Source organism: Mixophyes fleayi, chromosome 1, assembly GCF_038048845.1.
Source record: "Mixophyes fleayi isolate aMixFle1 chromosome 1, aMixFle1.hap1, whole genome shotgun sequence".
NCBI classification, from domain to species: Eukaryota; Metazoa; Chordata; class Amphibia; order Anura; family Limnodynastidae; genus Mixophyes; species Mixophyes fleayi.
In genome coordinates, this window is record NC_134402.1 from 4,645,095 (window position 1) to 4,667,568 (window position 22,474).

Below are 22,474 nucleotides of genomic sequence, written 5' to 3' on the forward strand. Positions count from 1 at the left end.
TATGATGTAGCACATGCCCTTGTGTTTCATACTCCCATTGTCCTATAGATTGTAAGCTTGTGAGCAGGGTTCTCTTACCTCTCTGTCTGTCTGTATTACCCAGTATTGTCTTATTGTTTGTTCCCAATTGTAAAGCGCTACGGAACTTGCTGGCGCTATATAAATAAATGATGATGATGATGATGATGAATCAGGAATAACACCGAGCAGGAAGCACCTTCTAAGTAGGGAATATCTCTTTGTTTAGGATGTTTAGACAGCACAAAGCTCCTTCTCTCCAAAATCGAAAGCAAAGTAATTCCAGCATTCGATAAAGAAACACACAGACAACAGTAAGAGTCTGAATATGTGATAAATCTCTTTATATGTGTTCATGTCACATAGCTAATTAAGGACAACTTAATAATAACAGTAAAAAAGTAATTTTATTAAAAGTAAATTTTCAGTACCACAGAATTAAATACAATACAAAATTCTCTGCACATCGTAAGAAAAAGGGGGCTCAGGGAGGGTGAGCCTTGTAAACATCCCGCAGTAATGGGGGTACCTGACAGTCTGTCCTGGGGGGGCAGACTGGGGTCAGCGGTGGGATGGACACGAGAATCAGGGGTCCTATAGTCAGGGGCCATTATTATGTCATTAACCCCTGTAATCCTGGAAACGAGAAATTTATTGCATAACAGAGTATGTGGCTTCAGTGAATACCCCTCTGGCAGCCCAATATAAATAATCTGTGGGGGGAGGACACAACCATATATTATCATATAGTTTACAATCAACGTTTTATTAGATTACAGCTAGGAAGTGAAAACAGTAAGGTTTGTAAGGGGAGTCATTTAAATAGTATTACTATAGATATAAATATGATGCATTCCTTCTTACTATCCCGATTTTTCCCGGACATTTACGATTTGAGGACCTCGATATGGGAGGAGCTTGAAGTGTGCTCAAAACTTAACGTTGGAATTTGGGCAAATTCTGGGCTGGGCCGATTTTGGCATCTATAGATATTGGTATGTATGATGCTATCTGCGCTACAGATGTAATTTTTCTGTATAGAGGACATAATTTTAATAGTAACACCCCAGGGGGCTTCAAGACCACTAAACATTCACTATGACATAGACATCAGAATAGACTTAATTGGGCATGAATATAAAAATCTAACAATACTGGAATAAGGGGACCCAAGTCACATTTACGTCTGTCTTTGCGTTTAGCACAATCACACGGTACATTGTAAGTGTCATACATAGTACGTAATACAGTCATCCATTCATATTGGTTCAGAGTACACTATTGACACCACCGTCTTCTCATGTCTGTTGAGGGTACAGCTTGGTGGAGATGTTTTTCCACCTGATCAGGGAAGGTGTATGAATCAAAGAGAGGCTCATCATTTAGACTGCAACAATTTTGGACTGAAGTGAAGGTTTCAGACAAGACACGACTTATTATGGAAAATTGTAATATACTAGGGGACAATCGGTATCACGGTGGGTCACCTTACTGGTTTCTGGTACAACCTACTCTGAAATAAAGAACTCAAAAAAGGAAAACTCATTGGTAAAGCAGTATCCATTTCTTGGTCATAAGAAGACCACCCGACCCCGGTCACTATGTCTCCTGGTGTTCTGGAACGTCAAGGTGAGGGTCCCAAGAGGTACCAAAGTGACAATGGTCAATGTGAACGAGGATTACTCCAGATCATGAAGATCAAGTTCACTTTTCCAACCCAGTTCCAGTACAATGTCAACGAAATATTCCCCAACCAAATACAGCGCCGTAAATCATATTGGAGGACTCTAGAGCAATACAGGGTATGGGTGGTATCACTACAGGTCCATCTGAAGCGACCAGGGGCAGAGTTCATCTGTGAAGTATCTCAGTGCAATACACAAAGAAAAGCGGCTGTTCTCCACCAGACGTCTATGTGCGGACAGCTTCACAACGCTTAGTCCAAGGGGTATTCTCATCCTTATAGTGCAAATATCTGGATGGCTTTACTCCTGGTTCCTGGGTAGATCTCCACTCTCCTTTCTCTGGATGTCATTGTTTCTGGAGAAAGGCGGCAGCTGCAGCTTGAACCTTACCCCCTGGTTTCGGCCTGTAAAAGAACCAAGAAATGGTGAAAATGACTTTATGGAAGAGGTTCTCAAGAGCTTTTATACAGGACTTATGTGGGCTGCAATAACAGAGCCGCTTAATGATGAGGAGTTTTCATGCGATTAGTAATAAAATTCATGTAACATACTGTGTTAGTCTCTGTGGTAGATAGATCTAAGCCGGCCTCACTCATTAAGTCTAGAACATGACATATTATCGAAAATTAGTTTATATACTTCATTTTACAAGAAATAGGTTTAAAATGTAAACTGATTTTATACCTTGTAAAACTTTTGTTCCTACTGCCTTGAGCTAGAAATAAAGCACAGCCAAAAGCTGTTTCACTACCTTTTCTTGTCTACAGGACGACACAGCTGCCCACGACACTACGGGAGCTGTGAGCTAGACCTATATACTGAAGCCACGGACAGGGCAATTTGTCACAGTACTGTAACTAAGGTACTGGGAGCTCTAAAAACAATGCCTTCATTATAACTGTATACATGATTTCATTTCAGAAAAAGTGGTGGGAGGATTAAACTGTTGTAAGAAGATAATGTCCTGCAGCTGTTTCCTGTTTAGCTGTCAGATGTACAAAACCACAAGTAGCACAACTGTAACCACGAAGAGTCTCATATTGTATTGTTGAATTTACATATTGTTACTGAAAATGTATTTAGCTAATGCATGTACAGTTAATAACCTGACAGTATAAAAGCTACTCTGGTTTATAGTGTCTGTGAATATTCTGCCCATACAGAAGCTATAGCAGTCTGTTGTGGAGTCTTTGTCAGAACATTTACATCCATGACAAAAAAAATACAAAATAATTGTTTTTACATTTTGGTACATATGTTGTAATGCAGATTGTACTTAAAAACTATTTTTTTTTATGTCAGACAGATATTTGTTGCACCATTAAATATTTATATTAATCTCATGTCCCAGGTAAGAGCTACAAGTGTCAGATATCGTTAGTTTATCGTAGATTACACATCAGTCGCTGTGTCCGTGGTACATCAATCTCCTGCGCACATTGGATCACCTACCGCTGGGGCCCTTTCAGCTGGGTGCCTGAGCTGGTGATGGACGGATTGTTTTTGGTACCGACTGTCATTACCAGGAGACTTTCCTTTTGAGTGGGGTTTCCCGGCAGCGGCTTGCGGGGGGCGTTCAGCTTGAAGAGAGCGACAGAAATAAGATGAATTATAAATACTTATGCACTTTGAGAGCGGGCTCATTAATATATTAACCATCAGGGATAATTTAATAACATTTTGCATAAAAATTCATAAAAAGTAATTTTGATAAAATATAAATTTCTTTAATCCCAAATCCCTGATCATATTTTACTCCTCTTTCTAGCTTACTATGTTATTACAAGATCAATCATCCTGGTGCTGAATGTTAAATGTGTCATCAAATTTGAAAACTGTATACAAATTTAAATAATATTTAGCTAAATATGTAATACAACTTAATGTACATTACACATTCCAGGTAATCACATGCTAGGACCCTTATATAGACACAAGCTGGTCCATTACACATCCCATGAACAGCCGGTAATCACATGCTAGGACCCTTATATAGACACAAGCTGGTCCATTACACATCCCATGAACAGCCGGTAATCACATGCTAGGACCCTTATATAGACACAAGCTGGTCCATTACACATCCCATGAACAGCCGGTAATTACATGCTAGGACCCTTATATAGACACAAGCTGGTCCATTACACATTTCAGGAACAGACGGTAATCACATGCTAGGACAATTACATGAACACAATTTTGTATATCACTGTAATCCAATATAAAGTAAATTTAATTTAAATGCCATGAGTATATTGGACAGGAGTAAAATCAATAATCATTATAAATCACGGACTGTTTGTGTTATATTTTTCCTCTAGATTGGAAGATTCTATATAGCCACATCTATTTTTCAATGTGTGAGTGTGTACTCTTTGTGATCTGTTGTGTACCTGCGGGGGTCGAGTAGGGCAGGAGGGCAGAGGCTTCTTTGGAGGCAGAAGCTTTGGGTGCTGATTGTCCTGTTTTGCTGGAATGCTCGGGGACGACTTGACGGGCGCAGGAGGTCTTGATGGCTTCAGCTGTGTGCTAGGCTTGGTTACTTGGCTGATCGGCGGAAATAAAGGACGCACAACATTGACTGGCTGAGAGTTGGCCTGAGATGAACCGTTCTTCCCATGGAACGTGCTCCAAGAGTTCTGTAGAAGAAGAACAAAGATGATATGGAGCGGTATGAATAGTCCTCACACATGGGATTCATTAGAGAAGAACAATATAACTGACAAAACACAATTAAAAAATGAAGTGTTTTTGAAATATCTAATATTAATGTCAGATCATCCAATGGCACCATCACAGCATTGTATGTTATAACATCCACTGAAAGAGCCCACAGAGGAAGACACAAATTGGTGGCGAAATGTGTTGAAATTGTCATTTACACAGCTGACTACAACTGGAATAATTTATTATATATTATTGTATTATTATTATTAATATTATTATTATTGTCATTTTTTTAATTATCTCAATATTAATAACATTTATTCATTGCATCATACATTATTCTATGTCTTAGTTGACTATTGAATTATTATGTAGCCTCTTCCTTTACTACAACGTTTTACTTCTATATTACATTATGCCTTATTATTATTACTTTGCCCTTACCTCTCACTGTACTATCCGCTCCTAGGCCTCTATCTCCTACTGCCTCTGCCCTACTGAAGTCACCAACTTGTTCTTCTATATCCCTTACCACCTCCTTTCCAGATCTAAATTCTACTTTTTCTCCTTTTCACACAATTCCATCGTTTCAATCCATAAACCCTCCGAACGCCGACCAACCTGCTTACCCTCTCATATACTCCACAAACTGATTATTCTGACTTCACAGTAATTTCATAGCACATGTAAACACGCACATGTTTCTACCAACACTCTACCCTATGTCTGCTCCCGTATACTGTACCCAAAGTCCCAAGTCCCGAAACCACACTGACTTCCAAAGAAAAGTCCAGATGGTGCTTCATGTCAAGAAATGGCTAAGTAAATCCAATGTAATGCATTGGGTACATTGCACCAAAATAAACTCCATTAAAGGGCACCCAGGGATGTTGTTACAGGTTGTTACAGGTCACTCTGTGCTCACAGCAATTTAACATGACACCAGGAGGCTGGCATCATAGCTCTGGTTACTTTGAGTCACAGAAATGCGTTGGGTACTTAACTATTATTACATACAAAGCAACTGGTGATGGCATTACCTTCTGTGTGGCTGGTGATGCCGCGGGAGGCGGGAAACGGCGCTGGGTGAAGATAGTGTTAGAACGGCCTTGGTCCGGCTGCTGGCGAGGAGTGCTACCCATTCTGTAACAAGACAAAACACCATGACAAGGAGCTGAGAATATTTAAATACAACATTATTTTACATTATTATGTGATTTAGGCAGCGAGAGATGTCCAACCAGTTCCTACAATACCACATGGGGCATAACTAGAAATTACTTCTCTGCTTAGCAAAATTCCTAATTCCATTTCCAAAATAACTCCCAGCCAAACATGGGTAGACCATAGAACACCACCCAACGCCGACACGCGATCTACACCTTGTCCAATCTCACCGTTGTCTAGCCTACCTAAATAATTCACTGTGCAGCCGAACTGAGGAGAACTCCTACAGTATACACCTCCCTCTGGCGTCTGGGCTCATTGGCTTCACTTAGTGTTGAACGTATGCAGAAGCCACCAAAGTAAAGAAACCAAACTTATGTGTGAACGCCGAGTCAGATGCATCCAGCTGGGAAGCTCTAATATTTGCACCAGTGTCACAAGTGTGTATACTCACTACTAATAACAGCATAGAGAAGTGGCGTGACAGTGTAGTAAATGTAGAAGTCATATTACCCTATTTGTGCACAATATAATAAAGTAATGAAGTGTCGTCTGCACAAGAGAGAATAGTGTCTCAACATCCATTGTTTACACCTTTATATATACAATGGGAATCTCCGTTCCTGCAGTAGCCACACGGGAAGGACAAATACCTAATGCCAATAGCTGACCGTGACATAATATAATATAATATAGCTGGGACGCTAATGAATTACATACTATCTGCAGAAGTCAATATACAGTCAGCCAATCAGAAGCAGCTAGATAATGTTGCTGATCATTATCATGTACCTTTATACCAGTATAATTACAATAATTTTGCTTGGAACAATCAAACAGCATAAACAATTCCTATACAACTCTATAGATTTTAGAGGATGACTATTGTCACTTTATGTATTATATGTTGACAACAAAGCAAACCATAAAGTGAGACAATAACAATAATATCAGTAGAGAGGGCATGTTAAAAAAAAAAAAAAAAGATTTCCTTCAATTCAGTGCCCATGGTGACTAAGGGCCTGAGTTATTAATGCCCGCTAATCTAACGTATTAACGCACATAAATCAGGCATACGCACGTCCGTATGCAACAAGCAGCGGATGTAAAGAAACGTGTGTTGATGTAAACGGGTCTAGGTCCGCTCTGCTCTAAGAGACAAGACACATCAGGAAATGTCCAATACATATGTGGAATATAAAGCCACAAAAGAACGCAAAAGAAAAAAATATTTGATTGTCACACAAGTTTTTTTTTTTATTTTTTTTCCCCCTCAAGAAAATACATTTATTAGGATGTTATTGATGTCTACTGTACATAAAATACATTGTTACAGTTGCTCCTGATTACAAACACATGTTCTAGCTGCATTCACAGCCGTCACCCCTATCACTCGGCACTTACACCAACTACAGGTCTGGTGTAAGTGATAGAACAGAAAGCACGTACCTGAGAGATACCCAAGTACCTTACTGTACAATGACTACGTGCATCCGCCAGTCCCCTCCCCATTCTGCCCCTGAAACTGTAGTAAGGGTCCTTTGCGCTTGAAGATGAATTAGTCGTTGCTGCGCTCTCTGGTGTATACTTCGGTCCTGGGCATGTGCAAAGTGGTTTTATCCTAAATATGGCATGTATCGGCATTTATGTTCCTTAGTGAATCAGGCCCCAAGTCTGCCCTATTACGTGGCTTCTCCTGTTTACATAGGCGTAATCTGGATCCCCCTGGAACATGACTGTGTGAGGGTCTCAGTCTGCACAAGGAGGGACTTAAACATCCTATAACTCAATAAATATCAATTATCATTTCATACTCACTATCATACTGCAGATCTCCTGGTCTGCCCCAAGCTGTCCTGTGAGAACATTCATACAGAACAAAAATACCTCTAACCCCTAGTTTAGCATGAACCCTATACTATGGGAACTTAAATAGCTTAGTATTTCTTTCATGGTTAAAAATGAGGTATATTTAAAGGGTGGCGACTACGGACCAGTGAGCCTGACACTGGTAATGGGGAAACTAATGGAGACACTGCTGGAAGAAAAAATTACAGAATATCTGAAACTTAGCAACAGTCAAGATTCCAAACAACATGAATTTATTGATTGACTTTGAACGCATTACTAAGGTAATGGGTTAAGGTGCAGTCAGCGTCGGACTGGCCCAGCGAGCTACCGGTAAAATCACCGGTAGGCTCCGCTACCTTACGGCAAAACCCCCTTTTACCCGTGGGCGGAGCTTATCTGGAGGCTTCACCTGAGCACCCAGCTCTGTGCAAGCGCGGTAATTAGCTGCACACAGACACCCGGTCAAGAGGAAGTCACGGAAGTTGCAGCGTATATCCACCGGCATATCGAGCGCACATCGCCGACTTCACACAGCTGCCTTCGGACACCTCTTACCGCCTACACCACGACCTTCTTCAAGCAGCCACAGTCATACAGAAGGAGACTACAGAGGGAGACCACGGAGTTCAGACTGCAGCCGACTGCACCACAGAATCCACTACCGAGCGCACACACCATTCTAATAAGGTAATTGTAACCTCACATAAGATCAGAGGATCAGAGCAGCCCCGCTGCTACGCAGCCATCCCTGGCACACACCAGCTGATATCCAAAACATTGGCATCATATTCCAGTCTTCTGTCCGTTTACCAACATCCATTGCATTTCTGTGCATCTATCACTTATCTTTTGTGACTGTTAATGTGTATTTTGTTTATTCCATAATCTGTTCCCTCAGACTTGTTTACTTAATCCCAGTCACCCCACATATCCCACCGAGAGCATATACAAGTTTTTGCATCTAACAGCTACCACCAACGTCATCTCACCCTATTGTACTTGAGCGCCCTGTGGACCATTCCGTTTATAATTGAATGTGGGGCGAGTGTGGGGAGGAGGGCTATCTATTAAATGTGAAAAATAATTATTTAATGCTAGGAATGGTCGTAGGAAATGGATGTATTAAACGTAAATGCTATTAATTTATTGCTGGGGCTGTTTGGAGGGAGGGTAATAGGTTTATTTATTAAATGGGAATACTATTACTTTAATGTTGGGGTTGGTTGGAGGGAAATTGATCTATTCATCAAATGTGAGCACTATTACTTTAATGTTGAGGCTGGAGTGAGGCCTAATTATTAAATGTGGGTGCTGTTGATTTAATGGCAGGGATGGTTGGCGTTTCTAAATGTACCCATTCTTTTTTCCAAATAGGGCCCTCAACATTCCAGGATCCACACAAGGCGCAACTAAAGAAACCAGCAGCCACAGGTGGTAAAAGTGACAACAACAGGTAGGACAGTCTGTCACATGATCTGAGTCTAGTGCAGGCTTGGCTAACCTGTGGTACTCCAGGTGTTGTGAAACTATAAGTCCCAGCATACCCTACCAGCAATAAGCTGCTATATATTGGCAAAGCATGCTGGGGCTTGTAGTTTCACAACACCTGGAGTACCACAAGTTAGCCAATCCTGGTTTAGTGGGACAATCCTGATTTTTGGTGACTGTTCTGCCCAATCTAAGTGGCAGGTCAAGACTGTGTATTCTTTATACACACACTGCATTCTTTATATACTACACTATGGTGCTATCTGTCCTTCGTGGGCTGACCACTCCCCCTCTAGCGTCTAGTCTCGCCTCTATGATGGTTGGCCACACCCCCTCTGGTGGGCCCCTAGTGTTGCATTACCCCGGTGGGCCCTTCATGCCCCAGTCCGACACTGGGTGCAGTCTTACTAGATTTTAGCAAGACATTTGACACTGTACCACATGGAAGACTGGTAACAAAAATAGTTTGGAATACTTGGAACTGGATTCCCATGTGGTTGAGTGGATATGATGTTGGGTGAAGTATAGACTCTGCCGTCTTTACTTCACCCAACATCATATCCACTCAACCACAATAAATATAATGCATTTGAAAGTTTACCAGTGGTGTACCCCAGTGATTTGTACTTGGACCAGTTCTCTATAATTTCTTTATTAGATATATTGCTACATTAGCACTGCTTTATGCAGATGACCCATCGAGGAAGGACGGGGGAGACGTCCAAGGTATCAAGACTTATAATAAGGTACAGGGGACATTATCCTACAGGGACTATTATCAGGGACTGGTCCCTGATCGCTAGTGTGTTTGGTTATTCTGCTGACAGACTCTACAGAATCTGCAGAGGGCACAGTTCCCAGGACGGTAAATCCAGTCCTGTATTGTGCCCACTGTGCCCAGGATCAAATATTAACTATTTAATAAATATATATATATATATATATATATATATATATATATATATATATATATATATACTATACTGTTGACACACACATATGTTTGCAATGTTTTGGGGGAGCAGTGAATACAATCCTCCGTTCAACAGGCGTAATGATAGAAACAAGCAAACAGGTTTAAATGTGCAGCTAATGAATGTATTTCCAAATTAAACATTGGTGTCACCAAGTATCAGGATCGCCCCATGTGTGGACGAGTGTTAGGTAGTAAGTCAAGGATTAATACCCCAGTAAATCATGGATACACTTATTGAGATTATCTTAATTTCCTCATACTTAGAAACATGTAATTTGATGGCAGATAAAAACATTCCTAAAACTTCCCATCCTCTGTAGGATAATGTTCCCTGTATAAGTTGAGGTTAGGGATTACAAAGAGCAGAATGGTTAAGGTCACAATATCATTGGAGAGAGTATAATAGTAGCGGTCACAAGTAAAGTCAGGATTACAGAGAGCATAATATTTGAGGTCATAAACCGAGATTAGAATTAGAGAAGGAAGACTGGTTGAGGTCTCTAGCTGAGGTCAGGATTGGAGAAAACAGAATGATTGAGGTTGTAAGCTGAGGTCAGTTTTGAGAGAACAGAATTGTTAAAGTCACAAACCGAGGTTAGGTGTAGACAGATCAGAATAGTTAAGGTCACTATCCAAGGTCAGGTTTGGAGAGAGCATATTAGTTGAGGTCACAAGCCGAGTTCAAGGGCTGGAGAAAACAGGATAGTTCAGGTTACAAGCCGGGGTCAGGATTGGAGAGGGCATAATTGTTGAATTAATTAGCTGAGGTCAAGATTGGAGAGGACAGGATGGTTGAGGTTAATAGCCAAAGCCAAGATAGGAGAGAGCAAAATGGTTGAAGTTACCAGCTGAGGTCAGAATTGTAGAAGGAAGAATTGTTGAGGTCACTAGCCATGGTCAATGGTTGGGGAGAGCCAAATAGTTGTGGTGATTAGCCGAGGACAGAGTTAGAGAAAGAGTGGTTGAGGTCACAAACCAATTTCATGGTTGGAGAGGGCAGAATCGTTTAGGTCAGTAGCAGAGGTAAAGGACTGGAGAGTGCAAAATGGTTAAGGTCACCAGCTGAGGTCAGGTTAGGACAGATCACAATAGTTGAGGACAGAAGCCAAGGTCAGGGTTGGAAAAATCAGAGTGGTCAGAATAGCAAAAGTTCAGTAACACAGTAATAACAGTTAAAGGATCATTCATAGCAAAAGCTCAGTACTAATTCCTGGCTCAGGAAATAGGAGGAATGCAGATGAGGGCGTTAATGAGGCGTGATGCCATAATCACATGGCAAATGCAACAAATCTCAGTGCAACAATTGCAGCAACAAACGCATGATGTCATCACATCCTGTGCACCTGAAACACAACGCAGAGACTGTGCATGTCGCTGCAGCGAAGAGGCCTGGGCAGCGCACACACACAGTGGGTTCCTGGATCAGGTAAGTTACAGTTTGAAACACCAAGTCTAAAAAATAAAAACACTTAAATCAAGTGAATAAAACAATTATGTTATTTTTTTCCTTTCTCCTATGTTATTTTTTTTTTTTTTTTTTAAATCTTTTGAATGTACAACATTGTTAAGAATATTGTTAATATATCAAAAATTGTGTTCAGTTAATCAACACTTCCCTATTATTTTGTGAGGACCTGAAAGTCAAGTCTAGTCCTAAATGATTCCTTCTCTGAAGGTGAATGTGCAGGATTTGGATTGGCCACTTTCAGCCACATTTCCGGCTGCGCTCCACAGGACCTGTGTGGGAGCTGCTCTATACATCTCTTAGGAGCGAGGGAATCGATGACATTACCCAGAATCTGTCTAATCTCTCACCTGCACTTCACTCTACTCTTCACCCATTTGTTCAATTCAGAATTTGGTTTTCGGTACCAGTAGTAGATCCCAAAAGCCACCAGTGGGATGAAGACCAGGAAGAGGAGCAGCAAGAAGACAATGAGGCCATCTCGAACTGGCAAGAGGAGATATATCGTTAGTTGACAATGATATCTTAGGGGGTATAGCTGGCTCAGCCAGATGCTACTCTGTGGAATTAAATAGTGCAATGTCTAGTGCCTCAGGTAATAATGTTAACACCAGCATCCCATCCAAACTTCTTTATCTAATCACACACTAATGAAAATTGGAGCTGCTCAAAGTCCTACTATACCTTAACACCACAATGATGTCATAATACACAATGGCACAGAACCCAAAGCACCGTGGTGTGAGCGCATATTACACACCAAGCATTTCAAACATAAGTCACAACTCACAGTCATCCGGCACGGGACCACTGTCCTCACTCCCCCCTTGGCCGGACACAGCACAGTAGGGCGGGGCCCAGCCGGCATGACAATGGCAGTTTCTGTTACTATTGCAGACCTGGAGGTTGATGAAGGAACAGGTTAATATGCGATATAAATATGAACATAAATCTGTACACAAATGATCAAATGTTACATGGTTCTCCAAGAACATGTGCAGTAAAACATATAATGTTCTCTGTCTGGTAATGGTCAGGGGCAAACGCAGGATTTGTAGAGGAGGGTTTCTACGCCATGCCACCAGTGGGCGTGACCAGCATGCATGGGGGCGTAGCTATAATTTTAGACAGATTATATACATGGGCAATGCTGCGTGCACTGCTGTTAGGTGCACGCAGCTCTCCCTTTTCAAGCAGAGTCGTGTGAAGGGGGAGGGGGGGGGAGCAGGGTCCAGCCACCTCAATTATACAGTGCCCCAGGCTTGGAGGGGAGTTTCCTGGTGCCTGTAAACCCCCCTCCAAGCCTGGGTGTCTAAGACGCGACACAGACTACGGAAACGCTTGGGCAGATACAGCTGGGGGAGTCGGGGAGGGGGGGGGGGATACTGCGGTAGATGAGAAATTCCCTTGGGACGTGAAGTCACACATAAAATGGGACCACCAAAATGGGGGCACATAGATAAATGAAGCATTAGACACATGAAGGGCCTGGATTACATTTTGTGCCCCTCCTAACACTGCAACACTCTACTGTTCCATCTCACATTGTATTTTGTAAACCATTAATTAAATGTTTCTATGTGTAAATAACACATTATTCCTGCACAGCATGAAGAAAAACCAGTAATGTGCATAAATTTTTGCAGAAAATTACAACGTTCTTAAATGGAAGTCCATGATTTCAATATCCCTTTAGACATGGTATTTTATTTTGTACCAAGTTGTTAATTAACGCATCACATGACATATGCTAATAAGATTTAGCTCCAACCCCCCACTAACAACACTAGGGCGTAGTTGCAGGTTTAGGAGTATTCTCTTGTGTATCGTTACCATTGTCTGCTCTAATCAACATCAAACATCTCCAGGCTAAAGAAATGTCACTTAAATGTTAATGTTCTCTATCTGGGGAGAGGAGAACATGGACTTGAGTGAGGTAACTGGGAAAAGTCATCAAGACTCTTATATTGGATGTGTAATTCTGGAATGTGATATAGGACCATCTTATGTAGAATAATGTGTTCAATGTGGAATGGGTGATGGGCTACACAAGCCATCATCCTTCCACCTATGGTCCATGATAGACCTAGTCAACTCTGGATGAACAATTCTCAATGTTAGGACTGTGCTTATCTCAATTCTGATAGGTATACTGGATATTTGTGACCTAGTAGACAGATTATTGTGCGTTATTTAATTAGCCTCTTGATTTACTTTTTTGAAATTAAAAATACATTTAAGAACCTCACCCCATGTTGATTGCATTTAGCGATACAGTTATCCAGTTCAAAGAAGGATGCGTTCTGACATTGCCGATCCTTACATACCTGAAATCAGACAAGAAAACATTGTGAGACCAGGGTCTCCTGTGGATATTTGAAACCTCAGTGAAAAATAACAGGATATCTCAAAAGTTCCCGAAAACTATTAAGGTCCTTTATAGAAGATTTAAAGAGCAGCTCAAATGCCGTCTTGTTAAATCACGCACCTATATTTATGGGGAAGGGTATGAATATAAGATGGTGGCATCTCAGGGGGTACACATTTTTGCATTGTCTGATGGGGGGAGTTATGTCCTTTCTTAGGCCAGGAGCATGATGGTGCTTCCTCTACATTTCCATGAGAAAATAAGATTTACGGTTGTGTGATGTAATTATTGAAAAGAGATGTGAGGGGTGGAGATGGTGACTACATGGTGGGGCGGGGGGTGTCCTGTTTAGTGGAGACCATAGAGCATTTTTCTCCTTGTAAAAGGACATGATTTTAGGCATCTGTAGAAGTGGTGGAAACCCGAACGTGGCCTGAACTTTCATCATCCTCCATATAAACTTTATACAACAAGAGAGCTCAAGTATACCAATGTAATACAAACATCAAACCACACATGGTAAAGACAGTCACTTGCCCATTTTTCCTGCATCCAACACATCAATTGACTGTTCACTTACCATACAATCTCCATTCTTGGTCTATACAGTCAGTGACTCACCATACAATCTCCATTCTTGGTCTATACAGTCACTAAGTTACCATACAATCTCCATTCTTGGTCTATGCAGTCAGTGACTCCCCATACAATCTCCATTCTTGGTCTATACAGTCAGTGACTCTCCATACAATCTCCATTCTTGGTCTATACAGTCAGTGACTCCCCATACAATCTCCATTCTTGGTCTATACAGTCAGTGACTCACCATACAATCTCCACTCTTGGTCTATACAGTCAGTAAGTTACCATACAATCTCCATTCTTGGTCTATACAGTCAGTGACTCTCCATACAATCTCCACTCTTGGTCTATACAGTCAGTTACTCACCATACAATCTCCACTCTTGGTCTATACAGTCAGTGACTCACCATATAATCTCCATTCTTGATCTATACAGTCAGTGACTCTCCATACAATCTCCACTCTTGGTCTATACAGTCAGTGACTCTCCATACAATCTCCATTCTTGGCCTATATAGTCAGTGACTCCCCATACAATCTCCACTCTTGGTCTATACAGTCAGTGACTCACCATATAATCTCCATTCTTGATCTATACAGTCAGTGACTCTCCATACAATCTCCACTCTTGGTCTATACAGTCAGTGACTCCCCATACAATCTCCATTCTTGATCTATACAGTCAGTGACTCTCCATACAATCTCCACTCTTGGTCTATACAGTCAGTGACTCCCCATACAATCTCCATTCTTGATCTATACAGTCAGTGACTCTCCATACAATCTCCACTCTTGGTCTATACAGTCAGTTACTCACCATACAATCTCCATTCTTGGTCTATATAGTCAGTGACTCTCCATACAATCTCCATTCTTGGCCTATATAGTCAGTGACTCCCCATACAATCTCCACTCTTGGTCTATACAGTCAGTGACTCACCATATAATCTCCATTCTTGATCTATACAGTCAGTGACTCTCCATACAATCTCCACTCTTGGTCTATACAGTCAGTTACTCACCATACAATCTCCATTCTTGGTCTATATAGTCAGTGACTCTCCATACAATCTACATTCTTGGCCTATATAGTCAGTGACTTACCAACCAATCTCCATTCTTGGTCTATATAGTCAGTGACTCACCATACAATCTACATTCTTGGCCTATATAGTCAGTGACTCACCAACCAATCTCCATTCTTGGTCTATATAGTCAGTGACTCACCATACAATCTCCATTCATGGTCTATACAGTCAGTAAGTTGCCATACAATCTCCACTCTTGGCCTATATAGTCAGTGACTCACCATACAATCTCCACTCTTGGTCTATACAGTCAGGGACTCACCATACAATCTCCATTCTTGGTCTATACAGTCAGTGACTCCCCATACAATCTCCATTCTTGGTCTATACAGTCAGTGACTCACCATACAATCTCCATTCTTGGTCTATACAGTCAGTGACTCCCCATACAATCTCCATTCTTGGTCTATACAGTCAGTGACTCCCCATACAATCTCCACTCTTGGTCTATACAGTCAGTGACTCCCCATACAATCTCCACTCTTGGTCTATACAGTCAGGGACTCACCATTCCATCTCCACATTTGGTTCCTGTTATTACTAGCCCTGGGTCAGAAGAGTCTCCTTCATCTTCCTGCGCCGAATAGTAATATGTGCCACGACATTTCACCTCTTGCCCATTGAAGTTGATGGTGGTGTCCATGGAGACTGTATTGTCGTGTTTGGGTTTCTCGGCACTGCTCTGACATTGGATTTTCCCACACATGGCGTCTCTATGAAAGAGATTGACAAAGACTTGGTAACATATTCATGTATAATATATTTTGTGTTTTAATAGTTTAATCCTGGCAACCAATGTCTTTCTAATTACAAAACTTTGGGTCTGCTGTTGGATGATAGACCAGTGGAAAGTTTTCTATTCTATGGTGTAACCCAAACCAGATGTCACTGGTCGAGCCTGTTATAAAAGCCAACAAGTTCTACTCACTTAGATCTGCACTTTACAAATTTTCCCTGTCCGTCTTTCCCGCAGTTTCCATAACGGTCCCCAGCCTTGTTCACATCGATGAAGCAGATGTCAGGTGCTGGCCGGGCTCCTGGCGAAGCATCAGAGATATAAGAATTTAGAAATCAGACGTCTACGCTGGTTATAATATAATAAGCTATGTCCCACTGGTATAAGTAGATGCAGGTTTACAGATAGACAGACAGACTTATCATGATGCAGGAATAGACAATGACGTTGTATTCTCAAACACGTTATAATGTAGCTACAAGATGGCCATTATATAAGAGCCCACATGAGTCACAATAGACTTCCATGGAATTATTACAAGCACAATGTTTAGGGTGTGTGGATGTCAACTAGATGCATCTATAGACAACACGGGTGGCTAGAATGTCACTTCTTGTACAGGAAGCCTGGCAAAGTCACATTAAGGTCATCTTGTCTGCAATTACATGTAACTGAACTGGTTGCTATCATCCATATATGGTTCAATGAGCAAATGTAATCCCTTGTCAATGCACCAACTGCCTATAAATAGTATTCCCCTATAAATAATATCATATACATGACATTATACTGCAGACAGGATCCTCCATTACCTGAGCCCCAGAGGTGAACACATTGCTGCTGGTGGGTGAGACACATCCCATTGACACAGTACGCTTCACCAAAGGCACACGGAGACCCATCTAGCATATAAACATTGGGGGGACAGAACGGGTTGTTCCCTCGGCAGAATTCGGGTAGGTCACATGCTCCTGACTGTTCCCGACATTGAGTCCCGGCAGATTTTAACTATGGGAAAAAAAAAGAGCATAAAGATTATGTAATTGTATTGTCTATAGAATTGGTGCCAACAATGTTATTATTCAGGGTTGTAGCTATTCACCAAAATTAATGATGACATCTAAAGGATAAATTCAGTGTTCTGGTAGCTGTTACACCACCTGATGGGTAAGTATGGTGATGTGGCTTATGGATGAAATCAGGCACTTCACAGTTCTGGCAGCAGTCCCCATGTGCAAACTGAGCCCTCACCCCACCCCATGTGTAAGTATGGTGATGATGTGGCTTGTGGCTGAGATCCGGTACTTACCTTACAGTTCTGGCAGCAGTCCCCATGTGCACACTGAGCCCTCACCCCAACCCATGTGTAAGTATGGTGATGATGTGGCTGAGATCCGGTACTTACCTTACAGTTCTGGCAGCAGTCCCCATGTGCACACTGAGCCCTCACCCCACCCCATGTGTAAGTATGGTGATGATGTGGCTTGTGGCTGAGATCCGGTACTTACCTTACAGTTTTGGCAGCAGTCCCCATGTGCAAACTGAGCCCTCACCCCACCCCATGTGTAAGTATGGTGATGATGTGGCTTGTGGCTGAGATCCGGTACTTACCTTACAGTTCTGGCAGCAGTCCCCATGTGCACACTGAGCCCTCACCCCAACCCATGTGTAAGTATGGTGATGATGTGGCTTGTGGCTGAGATCCGGTACTTACCTTACAGTTCTGGCAGCAGTCCCCATGTGCACACTGAGCCCTCACCCCACCCCATGTGTAAGTATGGTGATGATGTGGCTGAGATCCGGTACTTACCTTACAGTTCTGGCAGCAGTCCCCATGTGCACACTGAGCCCTCACCCCACCCCATGTGTAAGTATGGTGATGATGTGGCTTGTGGCTGAGATCCGGTACTTACCTTACAGTTCTGGCAGCAGTCCCCATGTGCAAACTGAGCCCTCACCCCACCCCATGTGTAAGTATGGTGATGATGTGGCTTGTGGCTGAGATCCGGTACTTACCTTACAGTTCTGGCAGCAGTCCCCATGTGCACACTGAGCCCTCACCCCAACCCATGTGTAAGTATGGTGATGATGTGGCTGAGATCCGGTACTTACCTTACAGTTCTGGCAGCAGTCCCCATGTGCACACTGAGCCCTCACCCCACCCCATGTGTAAGTATGGTGATGATGTGGCTGAGATCCGGTACTTACCTTACAGTTCTGGCAGCAGTCCCCATGTGCACACTGAGCCCTCACCCCACCCCATGTGTAAGTATGGTGATGATGTGGCTTGTGGCTGAGATCCGGTACTTACCTTACAGTTCTGGCAGCAGTCCCCATGTGCAAACTGAGCCCTCACCCCACCCCATGTGTAAGTATGGTGATGATGTGGCTTGTGGCTGAGATCCGGTACTTACCTTACAGTTCTGGCAGCAGTCCCCATGTGCACACTGAGCCCTCACCCCACCCCATGTGTAAGTATGGTGATAATGTGGCTTGTGGCTGAGATCCGGTACTTACCTTACAGTTCTGGCAGCAGTCCCCATGTGCACACTGAGCCCTCACCCCACCCCATGTGTAAGTATGGTGATGATGTGGCTGAGATCCGGTACTTACCTTACAGTTCTGGCAGCAGTCCCCATGTGCACACTGAGCCCTCACCCCACCCCATGTGTAAGTATGGTGATGATGTGGCTTGTGGCTGAGATCCGGTACTTACCTTACAGTTCTGGCAGCAGTCCCCATGTGCAAACTGAGCCCTCACCCCACCCCATGTGTAAGTATGGTGATGATGTGGCTTGTGGCTGAGATCCGGTACTTACCTTACAGTTCTGGCAGCAGTCCCCATGTGCACACTGAGCCCTCACCCCAACCCATGTGTAAGTATGGTGATGATGTGGCTGAGATCCGGTACTTACCTTACAGTTCTGGCAGCAGTCCCCATGTGCACACTGAGCCCTCACCCCACCCCATGTGTAAGTATGGTGATGATGTGGCTTGTGGCTGAGATCCGGTACTTACCTTACAGTTCTGGCAGCAGTCCCCATGTGCAAACTGAGCCCTCACCCCACCCCATGTGTAAGTATGGTGATGATGTGGCTTGTGGCTGAGATCCGGTACTTACCTTACAGTTCTGGCAGCAGTCCCCATGTGCAAACTGAGCCCTCACCCCAACCCATGTGTAAGTATGGTGATGATGTGGCTTGTGGCTGAGATCCGGTACTTACCTTACAGTTCTGGCAGCAGTCCCCATGTGCACACTGAGCCCTCACCCCACCCCATGTGTAAGTATGGTGATGATGTGGCTGAGATCCGGTACTTACCTTACAGTTCTGGCAGCAGTCCCCATGTGCACACTGAGCCCTTACCCCACCCCATGTGTAAGTATGGTGATGATGTGGCTTGTGGCTGAGATCCGGTACTTACCTTACAGTTCTGGCAGCAGTCCCCATGTGCACACTGAGCCCTCACCCCACCCCATGTGTAAGTATGGTGATGATGTGGCTTGTGGCTGAGATCCGGTACTTACCTTACAGTTCTGGCAGCAGTCCCCATGTGCACACTGAGCCCTCACCCCACCCCATGTGTAAGTATGGTGATGATGTGGCTTGTGGCTGAGATCCGGTACTTACCTTACAGTTCTGGCAGCAGTCCCCATGTGCACACTGAGCTCCCTCCTTTAAGGTGCAGTCTTTAGCATTGCAGCAAGGATTGGTGCATTCCTGTTGAGATATTAATTGTAATCACACTAATTATCCATAATCTAATGATCCAATGACACACCAATGAAAAGACATAACAGTTTGTGTCCAATCTAATAAGATGAGATAACCTCTGTCTGGCTGGTTAGTACTTACCTCCGGTTCTCCGCAGTCACACTGCTCTCCCTCCTCAAGAAACCCATTCCCACATTTCTTCCCCATCACCAGGTCCTCGGTGTTCGGCATATTGAAGAGACACATTCCTCCCCCCTTCTGGAAGTAGCTGCGCAGCTGCTGCTGACTACATGAGCTGAACTTGCGAGGGAAAGGATGACTGGGACAGGGGAGAAGGAAAGTAAAATCACTATAAAGCCTTTAACTAAACAACCAGAAATGGTGCTCTCTTTAATTACACCCCACGGCATGAGCTTGTCCTTAATATATTGCTTTATTTTTATCTCTCCTTCACACAGTGAATAACTTGTCTCAGCCGGTGCTCACTCACTCTGGTGCTCACTCACGCCGGTGCTCACTCACTCCGGTGCTCACTCACGCCGGTGCTCACTCACGCCGGTGCTCACCCTGTGGCCGCAGCCATAATGCAGCCTCCTTGTTCCGGAGTGGCCTCTACACAGCAGTATTCCTTGTCATGACTCATCCCAAAGTTGTGTCCAATTTCATGAGCCATTGTGGCAGCTGCTCCGATTGCCAACTCCGAGTGGTCCTAGGATCGGCAAGAAAGAAGACCGGCATGTGATAATACGATAGACCCCACTGGCTCAAATGTAAATATGGGCAAACAAGGCGACAAAAGTTGAATTTAAGTTTGCTGACCCAGAATTAAATTAGCCCCCCTCCCCCGCACCCCAAACTGGTGCCATGGGAGAAAAAAGTACCCAATTCACACTCCTGCCCCGAAATCATCCAATCGCCCTTTTGGTATTTACATTGAGTGTTATCTGTAGGGCAGCACGGTGGCTCAGTGGTTAGCACTTCTGCCTCACAGCACTGGGGTCATGAGTTTGATTCCCGACCATGGCCTTATCTGTGTGGAGTTTGTATGTTCTCCCCGTGCGTGGGTTTCCTCCCAAACAAACTGTTAATTGGCTGCTGACAAAATTAGTGTGTGTGTTGGGGAATTTAGATTGTAAGCTCCAATGGGGCAGGGACCGATGCAAATGACAAATACTCTCTGTACAGCGCTGCGGAATTGGTGGCGCTATATAAACAAATGGTGATGACGATCTGTAGCCACAGCTCCTTAATGCCGCCTGTAACAGGGAGATATCAACGGGATCATTAATCCCTTTGACTATTTTCCGATTTTTTCATAAATGTAGGTCATATGTGGCCCTTTGGTTATCATCATGTTCTAAATACAGATTCAGTGTAAGAAAAAAAGTTTGTTTTTTTTTCCATATTCTCAATTAAAGTCTATGGGCCTCGTTTAGAGCTAGTAGTAAGTCCAGCTAATAGGTGTAAATCTGCTCCTGGATGAACCACGCTGCGATGCAGATACTGGCGGCTGTTGCACGTAGCGTATAGATTCCGGGCAGCTTTATTTTCACTGTGATTTAGAGTTGAGCTGGGACACTAAGTGACGCTCCTGTGATTTATCAATCCATAAACAACTGCAGGTTACTCTATGACGGTTAGATATACTGTGAGGTCCAGGACTAGCCCGGGATGGCGTGTAATGTCCGTGTTCTTGGCGTGTAATGTCCGTGTTCTTACCATGCTGACACCACCAGAATTCTCGGCACTGCACATGCCTTCCAGCGGGGCCATCCCGATCGTGGTCGCCTTGAACGTCACGCCACTTAAAGAGACACAGATGTAAATAATTAATATATAAAGCATAAACCCCCCGTCTGTTACACACACATCAGATAATGACCTCTTTGTGGCAGAGACATTGTGTCATGTTACTTATATTTATTGTGTTTCCTGTTTGTCACCAGTGCGGCCTGATTGTCCGCCCAGAACATTTCTGGGTGCCGGATTACTCTCCGCTGCTCAGATACACCTTGGAGAAGGTGCTGAGGTGTGCGGGGTGTGCGGGGTGTGCGGGGTGTGAGACGTGTGTACAAAGTGCTCGTGGGTCTCTGAGGTTCAAAATATGTCCCATTCTTTTTATCATCATAATATAACCAATAATGGCGTCATACTAACATGATGAGCTGGACATTATATAAATATAACGAGTAATGGCGTTATACTAACGTGATGAGCTGGACATTATATAAATATAACGAGTACTGGCATTATACTAACGTGATGAGCTGGACATTATATAAATATAACGGGTAATGGCGTTATACTAACGTGATGAGCTGGACATTATCATGCTTTTTCCTGTTCCTCATTTTCTGCTTCCAGAGCAGGAAGGCTTTCAGCGTCTGGTTGGCATCTTCCTGCACCTCACACTGATCTGAAGATGTCCAGACCTCCAGTCCAATAAGAGCCACTTTAATATTCATGGACATGTAGAACTGTAAGGGGACAAGACGGGGATAAGTTACCTCCATGACCCGATGCCCTTAGTACTTATCATCTGTGCTCCTTATAACCCGTCCTCACTACTAATACCAGGGAACAGGCACCGTCTGTAGCGCATTATTAGATATTTACTTCCTGGTATCATCAGTATCAGAAAAGCCCCCGGCAGCTGCTTGTTCTAGAAC

General features: G+C 43.3%; 1 protein-coding gene across 1 annotated transcript in view; it reads right to left on the reverse strand.

Annotated features, from left to right (window-relative positions):
• Positions 1 to 406: 406 nt before the first annotated feature.
• Positions 407 to 22,474, reverse strand: part of LOC142099474 (disintegrin and metalloproteinase domain-containing protein 33-like) — a 112,751-nt gene continuing 90,683 nt past the window's right edge. The window contains exons 9-23 of the mRNA XM_075182989.1: positions 22,116 to 22,282; positions 21,525 to 21,609; positions 20,372 to 20,514; positions 19,947 to 20,124; positions 19,722 to 19,811; positions 16,905 to 17,100; positions 16,285 to 16,393; positions 15,865 to 16,069; positions 13,567 to 13,644; positions 12,108 to 12,216; positions 11,668 to 11,803; positions 5,411 to 5,513; positions 4,097 to 4,342; positions 3,156 to 3,283; positions 407 to 2,107 (exon numbers count right to left, since the gene is read on the reverse strand). Coding sequence (XP_075039090.1) covers positions 2,050 to 2,107; positions 3,156 to 3,283; positions 4,097 to 4,342; positions 5,411 to 5,513; positions 11,668 to 11,803; positions 12,108 to 12,216; positions 13,567 to 13,644; positions 15,865 to 16,069; positions 16,285 to 16,393; positions 16,905 to 17,100; positions 19,722 to 19,811; positions 19,947 to 20,124; positions 20,372 to 20,514; positions 21,525 to 21,609; positions 22,116 to 22,282 — 2,031 coding nt within the window. The 3' untranslated portion in view covers positions 407 to 2,049. The remainder of the gene's footprint in view (positions 2,108 to 3,155; positions 3,284 to 4,096; positions 4,343 to 5,410; positions 5,514 to 11,667; positions 11,804 to 12,107; positions 12,217 to 13,566; positions 13,645 to 15,864; positions 16,070 to 16,284; positions 16,394 to 16,904; positions 17,101 to 19,721; positions 19,812 to 19,946; positions 20,125 to 20,371; positions 20,515 to 21,524; positions 21,610 to 22,115; positions 22,283 to 22,474) is intronic.